We start from the raw sequence: 13,318 nt of genomic DNA, 5'->3' as shown, positions 1-13,318 counted from the left end.
GTACAGCAATTAACCACTAAGAAGAATATATGCAGTGTATTATTTGTTGAAACTGTACTTCCGATTTGATTTGAAACTGTCTCATTGCTGTTTATCAGTAAAATTTTGAAAAAAACAAAAAAGAAGTAACTGAGGAAGTAACTCTGTGGCAAGAAGCCTATTATTTCTAGTCCCAGAGCTCAAGAAAAAAAAAAATAACAAAGAGAAAAAAAAAAAGAATATGTGGCATTTATGCATAATGAGGTACTCCTCTGCCATAAAGAATAAATATGAGTAATTTGTAGAACATGCACTTTGAGACCATTACATTATGTAAAATAAATCAGACATACAAGCATAATTATATTTTTTCTATCATATAAAAACCTCAAAGTGGGGCTGGCAAGATGTCTCAGTGGTCTAAAGCACCTACTTGGAACAAGCTTGGCAAAGCACAGGGCCGCGGTTCGATCCCCCAGCACCACATGCCAGCCAGCCCCGCCCCCTGGTGGGCTGAGCTGGCCACACACACACACATATATACACACTGTGTGTATATGTATTTTTTTTCCTTTCCTCTTTCTTTTTTCCTTTCCCAGTTATACTTTTTTTAAAAAAGAAACTTTTTTTCTTTCTCACACACACACACACAATAAATTAATAAATGTTTAAAAAAAACTCAAAGTACAAAAATATAAAGAGCAAAAGAAAAAAAATTCTGTCTAATGATATTTTCAAAAATAAGGATGAATTCCCTAGAGAGAAATTTCAAGAAAAATAATTCTACAATTTTATTGTTTTCACTTTTTCATGGGGGTGAATATTGAATAAAAACTGCACTTTTCTTTTTTTCATTTCATTTTGTGATTTTAAAAATTTTCACAGGGACAAATAATTTATAAGCTATGATAAGGACAAAATGAATTTTTCATTTGATTTTTAAGAAACATAAATAGTAGTAAAGTAATGAAAGTATCTATGCTAGAATTCTAAATATGATTACTTTCTGTGTTTTGTTCATGTATGAGTCAATCCTCCTACTTTGCTTTGTGTTTGCATCTGTTCATGTTACTGAAATTAAATATGTACTGTACTAAGAAATTAAACATTGTGAAAAAATTAAATATTGTAGAGAGCAGTAGTAGGTGCATGTATTATCAATTATGTTTTTTTTATTTTAAGAAAAATAAAAATAATGATATAAAATTTCAAAACAAGATTGTAAGATAGTAAAAATGTTCAGTACATTGTGCATTGTTATCTTCAAAGTAGTTGGTTATAATACAAGATAGAGGCATTGAAAACTGAGCAAGCAGGATAGGCATTCTTTCAGTGAGCTAAGAGCAATTAGTAGTATATCTATCTTAACTATCATGTGTGTATATGTATTTTTTTTCGTTTCCTCTTTCTTTTTTCCTTTCCCAGTTATACTTTTTTTAAAAAAGAAACTTTTTTTGTTTCTCTAGGCGTCTTAATCCAAATTCTATATCTGCATTTGAAGCCAATGAAGAACTGAGTCTCCATGTGGCTGTTGGAGGCAAAATTTATCTCACTGTTTACTCTCCTGCAGACATTGTTGATAGAGTGAACAGTATGTCCTCAAGTGACAAGTTGACAAGATGGGAAGTTCTTGGTGTACAGGGAGCATTGCTGAGTCACTTTATACAGCCAGTTTATATCAGCAATATACTTGTTGGTAAGTGAGATTTCAGTACCTCCTTACACTGTTCAGTAAATTCTCATACTGTCAGCTTAAAATTTATTTTTGTATACATGAAACTTCAGGGTCAAAACACAAATTCTCTTTTTGGTTAAGCTATTTTGTCTCATGGTAAGTTGTAATCACATTTAGTGTGATACAACTTTTGCCATTTTACCAAGGGATGAAGAATTAATATTTCAGCTTAGCTAATTAGGTATATTCTATTTTGAACTTTTGGTTGCACAGTATCTATTTCCTCTCACCTTTCTTTGGCATGAAGTTACTTTCTTGAACTTCTGAAATCTAAAAGCTTATATTGTATTATATTAACTTATCTTTTTGAAGTACGGAAAATGTTAAATGCCTGTTTTGGTTCTTTGCCATCCTTTTAATTGGCTCAAAGAGTATGAAATAACTAGCATTCAAAATAGCATCTTTCTTTAACCGAGGAGGTATTTCAGAATATTGGATTTATATTTGGATGGTCCTACAGATATTAGCTCTTTAATAGTTTGGGCTCATTTCTGTAATTTTCCCATGACCTTGATGAAAAATTTACTACTATCACTTGGCTTTTTTTGGCTTATTGTTAATTTGAAGTGAATCCATGGATAAACTTTAGATCTTCATGTGGTAACATTTTTGTTTTTAGTGCTATTCTGGATTTTTTTTGTTTGTTTTACTTTGTTCTATATATTTTATACCAATCTCATAGGAATTTCTCTTATCAGTATTATTTTTTCCTGCTCTATATACATTCAAGGTATAATGAAAAGAAAAATGTTTATTATTTATTTTGCTAATGTTAGACTAATTTATATAGGAAATATGTTACATGAATCATAATTCAAAAGACTGAAAAGGGCATAGTCAATGAAAAGTCTCCCTCCCTTTATAGTGCCCCAGGCACCCATTGGACCACTGTGGAAGCATACCTCATTAGTTTTGTGCTTTCATTTATATCAATAATTTGCTTATATTGATGTATATATTCTGTATTCTTTTTGTATTCAGTTTTTCCAGCTTTTTTTAGATTTTATATAACACCTCAAAAGAAACTGTTTCCTACTCTGCTTTTTCCAAATGCTGTTATAAATAAAGAACTATTGACTCAGTTTTTAAAAGATTTAATTTAGTTACTAAAGTTCTTGTTCACTATTTCTTTTAGCCAGTACAGATCATCTCAATATACTTTAAACTTTTCTGACTTCTTTAAAGGAATTTTGTTTTTAATAAATGTCTGTAACAAATGTGTCTCTGATTTCTCTAAAATCTAGCTTTGGTAAGCAAAACTTTCTCTTTTTTAATATTTTATTTATTTATTGGAACAGGGTCTCACTACGCAGCTCAGACTCCTAGTGATCCTCCTGTCTCAGCCTCCCCAGCACTGGGATTATAGGCATGTGCCACCACTCCCAGTTTCAGTGGCTGCACAGTGCACCTGGGGTTCTGCAGGGCACATGTGGTACCAGGGATGGAACTTAGTTCCTTGCACTTACCAGGCAGGTACTTAGACTACTGAACTACCTCCCATCCTTCAAAGCTTTCTTTGACTTTGTGAAAAGGTATTTATCATTTGTTATTTGTATGACATAATTCTACTGCGCTCGCTCTCTCTCTCTCTCTCTCTCTCTCTCTCTCTCTCTCTCTCTCTCTCTCTCTCTTTCACTTATTTTGAGACAGGGTCTCACTATGCAGTTCAGGTTGGCCTTAAGATTACTTTGTAGCCCAGACTGCTGGGACCCATGGTTTATTTTAATTTCTTATTAGTGTATGTTTGCAAAAGATAGTACTTAACATTCACCTTGGAATGTTGGTACCTATACATATAGCATCTTGATCATTGTTCCTCCTCCTACTCTCTACCTTTGCCTTTCTTTCCTTCCCTAGACTGCCTGCCCAGCTCCTTAGAATCTGCTTCCTTTTTTTTTCTATCACTTCTTTCATTTTGCTCTTTAAATTATGTATATTTTGTTTCTCTTATATTAGAGAAACCATGCAGTATTCTATGTCCATCCATTATCCTGCAGATAAGTCAAATTTATCCTGCATGTCTGAGTATTTAGCATTCATATATATAGTACCAATTCCACACAAACCTACAAACATATATATGTGCATATATATATGTATGTTTGTGTGGAATTGGTACTATATATTATACATATAATTTCTTTATTCATTTATCTGTTGATTAGCATGTATACTACTTCCATGATTTAGCAAAGATGAGGTTTATTGCTATAAACATGGAAATACATCACTGTAACATGATGCCTTTAACTATTTTGAATACCCAAAAGAGGTATAAATGGGTCAAAGGAATTTCTAGTTGTAGTGATTTTATTAGGACTCTCCATGAAGATTTCCATTGTGCTTGTACTAGTTCTACAACAATATAGAAGGGCTTCTTTTTCCATGCAACCTCACCAGAATTTGTTCATTTTGATTTCTTGATAGTCTCCATGGTGACTAGAGTAAGATAAAATCTCAGTATTGTTCTGATTTGTAATTTTCATATGGCTGCAGATGCTGAACATTTTATCATGTACTTATTGTTCACTTGTATTTCTTCTGAGAAATGTGTCTCATTTTAGTTTGCCCAGTTTTGATTGGGTCTTTTTTAGTTTTTTATATATTCTGGATATTATATTTCTATCTGAGGAGTCACTGGCAGAACTGTTTTTTCCCATTCTGTAGTTCATCTCTTCACTCTAGTGATTGTTTCTTTTCCTAAGAATGTTTTTAATTTGACATAATCCGATTCTTGGTATTATGTTTGTGTTATTTGGTTCTTAAATTCAGGAAGCCCATGCCTATGCCTATGTCTTTAAGCATTTGCTATTTGTGAAAAAAGATGTTTTCAATTTGTGACTTGTATGATATAACTCTGTATTAAAGTATTTTCTTATTTTTTCTTTTAGTGGTTTAGAACAAGGGTTTAAAACTTATATCTGATCATTTTTTCATCTTATCCTAACAACCTAAAGCACCAGGTAGCAATAAAAGTAATTTGCTTTGGGAAAAAATGCTTTTGCTTTCTTTCTTGGCATCTTTGTAGGACACATCTAAACCTAATTATTGGTAATCTATCTGGCATTTCTTAGGTACATTTTAATGTCTTTGAATGTAAAAATATGGATTTCTGTACATCTTGTCATCTTTATTTGGAGAAACAGGATACATGAGGCCCCAGAACATATATTTTAAAAGAAAATCACCAGGTGATTCTGATAGAAATAGTTACATGTTCAACAATTCTCATAAGATGTCTGTACACTAAGAGATCAATATTTGGGTAGATAAAATAATCTTTATAGTTAAAGTGCAGAAGTCATATGATATAACTTCTTGTCTGAATATATTAATATATCATTCTGAATAAAGGATCTTATAGGACTGTTTTAAAAACATCTAGTAATGTGTCATGTGTATTATGCAGTTTTGTCTAGTTTTCAAAACAGTTTGCTTATTGACAGAGCTTGAAGTCAAATCCAATCAATAACTTACTACTGTTATGATTCTTTTTCCTCTATAAGCTGCTGTCAGGTAACAGTAGTTTTTGATTATGTTAAGCCTTTTATTGTAAATTTATTTCAAATCATTTTTCATAAATCAAAATTTCCCATTATATATTTTAGAAATGCATTTCTCCAGGGACAAGATTTAGCCTCAAAATATAACTAAAATCTAGATACAGTCAATCATTGAAGTATTTATACATAGTAAAAAAAGTAACATTTTAAATATGACTAGATTTGATTTTTTCTGTTCAGGTAGCTTTTATACTTCGTATTAAAACATCTAAGTGAAGCAATTTGATGTTTAAAGAATCTTATAAAGTGCTTGACTTTTAACATTTTTTCTTTTTTCTATGACTTATTAGGCTTAACTGATGTCATTATCGAAATGTAAAATGATTGCATTTTTGAATCTTTGTCTTCTGTGTATTAGAATAGTGATACAGTAACTATTCCTCAGACTGTCCAACTTTTGTACTGTGTCCAAGTATACCTTTAATTTGGCTAGCTTTTAAATCTTATTTGTCAGTTCTTGATTTGGAACAAAAGAATACTTAGAAAAAAGAATGTCAGAAGCAGTGCATCCACTTTTAAGATCACTAATGCCTAGACAATCATAAGGAGTCTAAATTCTGAGAACCATCTCAGCAATTACATTGGTGGATAAATAAAACTTTTATCTGCAAAATATGTATATGCAAACACATGATTTTATTATATTTATAAATAAATATACATACACATATTGTTGCAAAAATTTGTCATCTTCTCAGGAAGAAAATGCTTCAAAAAATATTTTAAATAGAAGAGTACTCCCTGACTTATATTTTAAGTTTGATGCAGTTCACTATTTTATATTAATGACATTATATCTTTTTGAGATCTCTTTTTTTCAGTAAGTGCAACTGAAAATTCAAAGTGTTTGGTGTTAGGCACAATTTTAACCAGAATGGTCGTTCTTGGAATTACTTTTTGTTGTGAAATCAGAACACTGTGGTACTGGAATACTTGTAATTTGTAGTTAGTAGACCTTGGAAAATAACTCACCTCCACCAGCATTTAAAACCTGCCTGATGTGCAGATTTCATATGGCTATTACAAATAATCGGATACAACAAACAGGTTTATTCATAGAGCCATGTAAAAAGTACCAGTTTGTTTCTGGGCCAGCATTGACCCTTTGCTTTTACTCACTAAACTGAAAGATTTCTTTACTTGCTAGAAGATTATATTCTGTGCTTACTGAGTATAATGAACATTCTATCATTATCTTGTCCTGATTCTAGTCAGAAATATGAAAGTAGCAGCTAAGAGATTAGAAGAAGGAAAGAGAAGGCTGAATAAAGGATAGAGAAATGGGCTTTGGGTGTTTCCAGTTTTTATTCCTATTTTTGATATTTCCTTTTGATACTGAGTTTTTGAGTGTTTTTTTCCTAGGTGATGGAAATTGCAGTGATACTAGAGGCTTAGAAATTGCAATAAACCAACGTGTTGACGATGCACTCACTTCAAGACTTCCAATGTTTTACTTAGTCAACAGGCCTCATATTAGCTTAGTGCCCTCTGCTTATCCATTTCAAATGAATTTGGAATGTAAATCTCTGAGTATGAACTGGGCACAAGGGGACCTTTCTTTGGAGATTGTGGATGGCCTAAGTGGGAAGATCACTGAAAGGTTTGAATTACTAATTTATTTGAAAATTATGTATTAAGCAAAAGAAGGCATTTTATCATAATTTTATTCTTTTTTGGATGCTATTGAATTCTAAACAGTTATTCTTACTTGATTAGGCAATTATATTGTAGACATACTAACTAAAGCATTTTCTTCTGCTGAGAAAACAGGCTTAGAGAAGTTACATAGCTTACTAAAGTTACACAGAAAGTAGAGAAACCAATGTTCAAACCCACAGAATCTGGCTCCAGAACCAGTGTTTTTCAAGTTGTCATTTTGTGACCAGTAGCATTAGAATTACATTAATTTATTCTAAAAATTCCATTTTTTCTACTGAAATTGAATTTCTGGGTATTTGGACTTGGGACTCTGCATTTTTTTACTTGCCCACCCCATGACTAATTAGATATACTTAGTGCAAGAACTACTATACCATATTATACTGCTTTCTTATATAATAAACCTATACATTGGGATGGCGTATTTTTTATTTTACAGATAAACTGAAGTTCAAGGTAGATTACATGTGTTATGTAAGGTTACTCAAATAGTAAAGGTCATATTTGTGATTTTGATCTGGACATCTTATATCCAAAGGCCACAAAGCTGTATGCCTTCTAGACAATTTCCTAATACCTCTGTGACTTATTACGAAGTAAAAACTAAAAACCTTCCTTTCAGTGTGAATATTCATTTATAATGAAGTAAGGAATAATGTTAAACATTTAAAATGCTTCTCCATGAAGGACAGGATTGAACTCAGGCCACATACCACTTTTTCTTAGTGAACTCAGTCAAGCATAGTAATTATTTCAACTAAGACAATACACTATTTGTACTTTGATCATATATCAGATTCACCAACACATATACAAAATACATTTTCTATGAAAGACATTTAGAAGCTATTTGCTGAAGACATAAAAGAATTGCATAACAAAGATAAATTTGATAAGTGTAAAATAACTGTACCAGTTTTATGACCAAGTACTTACTAAGTGAATACAAATAAAAAAGAAAAAAGAGTATGTAACCTAAATATCAGACAAGGTGTAATTCATCCTTCAAAGTATCACCATAAGGCAAAGAACAATACTTCAGTAGCATAAAGAGTGTAACTATTAATGAAGACAGAACTGTTTTGGAAGCATTTTCAGTCAATTACATACCATCAACATTTATAACAGAAATTAAGATAATGAGGAAAAATAAAAACTAGCAAGATGTTAATTCACTCTTTATGGTAGTTCAAGTGGACAAAACAGAAGGTAGCCATTTGAAATAATATATACTTGATTGAAAATATAAAATACAATTAGCTTTCAAGAATGTGTAAAATTTGACCAAAAATTGACCAAAAGAAAATTCAAAGAGTAGGAGCTGTGTAAACATACTCTGGAGCCAGGGAGATGGCTCAGCTGAACAAGTACTTGTTTGGCAAGCACAATGTTCTGAGTTAGATCCCTGATACCAAAAAAAAAAAAGCAATATACTCTAACTATGATGAGATGAAACTATAAACGATCCATATGCTAAAAGCTCCTTTCAATGGAGAAAAAAGTTCTCTGAATTCTGTTTCAAAGGAAAAATGTAAAGTGAAATTATAAAATATTTAGAAAACAAGGGTGTTGAAAATATTACCTATCAAAACTTACATAAAGTTTGAGCAAATCGAAAGTAAGCCTTAAATTTTAATCTTTTTAAAAAATTTATTTATTTGGTATAGGGTCTTGCTACACAGCTCAGACTCATAGTGATCCTCCTGTCTCAGCCACCCCAGCATTGGGATTATAGGTGTGCACCACCACACCTGGTTTCAAGTAGCCAGCACAGCCTGCAATACTAGGGATCGAACCCAGGTCCTTGCACTTGCCAGGAAGGAGCTTAGACTACTGAGCTATCACCCCAAACAAGCCTTAAATTTTAAACTAATAAATAATGGAAATAAATTATACATAATGGAAGAATAAATAAATTAAAAATTCAAGGGGAAGGGAGCCATGCAAGGTGATCACAGGTTTGAGCCTAGCCTGGGCAACTTAATTACTTAGCCACACCCTCAAGAAAATTTTTAAAAGGGTTAGGGGTGTAACTCAGTGACAACGTTTGATCTCCAATACTGGAAAAACAAGGAAGTCAGTCATACCTATTTATGGTTGGATCTGAAATGTTACATCGTACATAGCATTGAAGCCAGACACTGTGAAGGATTTGGCAGTTTTTAAAATCTCTTTAAGAGTAATGAAAAATGCAGCAAAAATAGAAAAAAGTCCATGCATATGGACTCACTTTTATTAGAAACACAAATTACATGTATACCTATACATGTACATATATAGATATACATTTAACTGGAGAGTTTTGAAGTAGATATATGTCTGTATTTTGTATATTTCAGTTGCAGAGAAAGTACTGTATCATGGCATGAGAAATTCATTTATGTATATACCCATGTATCCATCACCATTGTCAGAGTATATCATTTTAATCAGTATTTCAATTAGTTGGTATCACTGTAGAGTAATTTTACTTTAAAAGCAACTAGCCAACTATGGCTTATATAATTTTTGATGTAATACTGTAAGAACTATAATTTAGTATAAATTGCCTTCAGAAAGTAATTTAATGTTTTGAAAGATTTTTATATAACAGAAGTTTCTGTTTGCCATGTGCATAAAAGATCCATAAATATTTTAGACTTTGAGTTTAATCCTTTCAATTGTCAATGTAAATCACTGATAAATGGTTAATGAGTGCTCTGTTTCCTTCTACTTTAGTTCTCCATTTAAAAGTGGTGTGTCAATGGCAAGTCGACTCTGTAAGGCTGCAATGTTAAGTAGATTTAATCTGCTTGCCAAGGAAGCAAAACGAGATGATTTATTCAAAGCATGTACTTACCATGCAGCTAAGGTAAGGCTGATCATAGTAATAAAAATATGGAAAATGTTGTGGTAATTTATGTTGACTTTACAGAGCAAAAGTTTACAGAATTGCTCTTGAATATATGATACCACCATGTAATAGTTCAATTAAGATTTAAATGAATATGCTAGAAATTGAATATGTAACTGTGTTGCTGCTTAAAGCAGCACCTTAATGTGGTATATGCTCTTACTCTGATAACATTGTCCAAAGCTTTTATGTCAAACCTAGAGAAATAAGATAGTAATACATTTTTATGCAAGAATAACATTGTGTAAAGTATAGAAAAGTAAGAATCCTAAAACAATAGTTAACAAATTTAGTTTCCCTGTCTTAAAGTTGAAAATTTTTAATTCCATTATTTAAATTGGACCTGCATTAGTAGGTGGTGTAAATAGCTTATTATCTATAAAGTATGTGTGTTTTCATACACATATATCTTTCAAGTGGAAAGTTCGGAAGAAGATAAACACAGTTCCTAGAACAAAGAAAAACCCAAAATGTATAATAATTTCACATAGTAGATAATTATCCTTTAATATGAACATATTATTTAAGCTTAATATATGCGTATTTTGGATAAGCTCTAAAACACTGAGCTTATGTTTTTTTATTTTTTTAAATATGACATTCACATAGTTATTACTAAGTATTAAATATAAATTGCTTTCATAAACTAATTTTAATATAGCATTTTATGAAAGTTGTTTAATTTTACCAATATCTTAATGTTCAAAGTTTATTTATTCATTTGATAAAGGGTCTCACTCTGCAGTTCAGACTTGTAGTGATTTTCCTTTCTCAGCCTTCACAGTACTGGGATTACAGTTGGTGCACCACCATGCCCAGACCAGCATGGCATGCTACTGGGAATGGAACTTGGGTCCTTGCACTTGCCAGGCAGGTGCTTAGACAGCTGAGCTACCTCTCCAGCCCAGCGTTTAAACTTTTAATTCCAATCTGTAGAGAAGTTATATTAACTACAAGTGTTTATCTACACATTTTTAAATATTAAAACTTTATTGTAGAGATTTCCAACCTCTTTATGACACCAAAACCAGAAATGATCTAGGTAACTTTTTATAATTAATAATTTGTGGGTAAGTATAAAACCGGACAAGATGTAAGTTGCAATGACACACACCTATAATCCCAGCATTCAAGAGGGTGAGGCAGGAGGATCAATTTTTTTCTTCCATAGCTAATAGTTTTATGTATATGATTTAATTATTTTTTTCTTTACAATAAATTTTTGAAAATTTCATATTTGTGTATCTTGGTGTGATTTTAATCAAATTTCTTGTGCAAAAGGTTCATTTTTCTTGGAAATGTGGTGTTATAAATTCAACTAAATTCAGAAATTTTAAATCTTTAAGTATTTATTGCCTACCCCTTTCTACTTTGAGAATTCTAATTATATGAATTTAAGTTTCTTGATTTTGGCACAAAGTGAACTATTATATGACTGATCTGTAAATTCTTCATCTTTATTTTGAACAATTTTTATTGTTTTTATTGTTATTCATTTAAGTTTGTAAATAATTTATTTACAATGTGCAATCTATTGTTAATCTCATGCTATGTGTTCATTTTAGAAATATTTCTCTGAAATTTCCCTCTGTCATCTTATATCTTTCACATTTCAGTATTTGTCTACAATTTTAATATGCTATGTAATTATTGATTTCCAATAAAATTAATGAAAAAAATTTAAAAAGAGAAAAAAATACTAGTTTGAGGAGAGTCTGAGCTGCATATTGAGTTTGAGGCAAGCCTGACCTATAAAGCAAGACCCTTTCTCAAAAAACTTAGAAAAAGATCAGTGAACTCAAAAGTTTTCTCATTTTAAAAAGTAAAAAAAAAAAAACAAAACCCAATTTGATTACTAACAGTCTAGACTAACCAAGAAAAATAAATAAATATTATCAAAATCTGGAGTGAGAAAGAGTCCTAACCTTTCTGATGCTAAAATAACTGTTGCACCAAAACCTTTTGTTAATGTATTAAACCAGTTAAGTGGATGTCTCATAGAAAGGCATAAATACAAAACCTGACTTAAAACTAGATCATCCAAATGTAAATTAATCAATTAGAAAAGTTGAACTATCAAAATTATCTCCACAAAGAAAATACCAGGTACATATATGGCATCACTGATGAATTCTACCAAATGTAAACAAACATTGTAAAAATAAAAAGTCTTACATCATACATTATTATGTTCATTCTAGCCAATTCATTAAGGCAAAAAGAGTAAAAAATGTATCCCTATTAAAAAACGAAGAGAAACATTTTCCTTATTCCTAAAAATGTAATTTTGCAGATAAAATACACTTTGGAATCTACCAAATACAGGCAACTAAATCATATTTGAATGTAGTAACATCATTGTATAAGAATAGTATAGGAAAATAAATTGTTTATCTGTATCCTAGGAATGGACAGTCCAAAAATAAAATTGCTTCAGGCATACAATCTCAAATACACACATACAGAAAGAGGAATACATTAACAAAAGAAGTATAAGATCTGTACACAGAGAGTGATAAAACATTGCTGAAAGATACTAACGAGGAGCTGAATTAATGGGGAGCTGTACTGTATTATGGCTTGGAAAATGTATGATTAGGATGCCACTTCTTTCCAAATTACAGCTTTCATGTAAAACTCAATATCCCTACAGGCTTTTGTGTAGACATTAGTGAAATGATTATAAAATTGACGTGAATATCCAAAATAGCAGACAAGAGAAAAGAATTGTGAAAAAGTACAAAAAGTTAAAAATACTCTACTTAGTTTCAAAACTATTACAGATACATCTTGGAAGTATCACAGGTTTGTTTACAGCCTGACGTGATAAAGTGAGTCTCACAAAAGTTTAGGTTTCTCAGTGCATATAAAGGTTAGATTTACACTGTAATGTACTCTGTTGTAATTGTGCAACAGTATCACCTGTTCAAAAAGATCAAAGTGGGGGCCCTCCGGATACTGAATTGACCCAGAGCGCAGGCCCCACGAGTGAGTGAGACCACCCAGGGCCCGCGGATCTTCATTCAACCCAGAGTGCAAGCCCAGCGAGGAACCCTTCAGCAGAACTTCCTGCAAAGAGGCTAGAGGCAAGACCCACCCAGCTGATTCAGGAGCAGAACATCTTGCCAGAGAGACACAAAGGGTTCAACTCTAACGGCTGCAGCAGAAAGAAGTGGAGCACAGCAACCAGATCCAAACAACCCCCACCTGGAGGAATCTGAACTTTGTAGATCTGGACCTGGTGCTAAGGTAATAACTCTATCCAAGCTCTACACCAAAGGTCAGAAGACAATGGTATGCAAAATGACAAAGAGAAGGAGCAAAATGCAGTCTCAGGCCCCCAGTCCAACTGCAGAAGACACTAGCACTGAGGAGACTGGAAATCACACACCAGATATCTCTGAAATAATAGCGTTGGCAGTAAAGAAACAACTGCAGAAAGGTATAGAAGAAATCAGATCAGAAATAATTTCTGAACTAAAAAATTTA

The 13,318-nt window shown here is 31.9% G+C and overlaps 1 protein-coding gene across 1 annotated transcript in view; it reads left to right on the top strand.

Moving 5' to 3' along the window:
• The window catches only part of Adad1 (adenosine deaminase domain containing 1), a 59,537-nt gene that overhangs the window by 39,078 nt on the left and 7,141 nt on the right, over nt 1–13,318 (top strand). The window contains exons 8-10 of the mRNA XM_004646166.2: nt 1,446–1,675; nt 6,640–6,877; nt 9,655–9,787. Coding sequence (XP_004646223.2) covers nt 1,446–1,675; nt 6,640–6,877; nt 9,655–9,787 — 601 coding nt within the window. The remainder of the gene's footprint in view (nt 1–1,445; nt 1,676–6,639; nt 6,878–9,654; nt 9,788–13,318) is intronic.

Source organism: Octodon degus, unplaced genomic scaffold (genome assembly GCF_000260255.1).
Source record: "Octodon degus isolate 3935 unplaced genomic scaffold, OctDeg1.0 scaffold00256, whole genome shotgun sequence".
NCBI classification, from domain to species: Eukaryota; Metazoa; Chordata; class Mammalia; order Rodentia; family Octodontidae; genus Octodon; species Octodon degus.
This window is presented reverse-complemented; position numbering and strand designations above follow the sequence as displayed.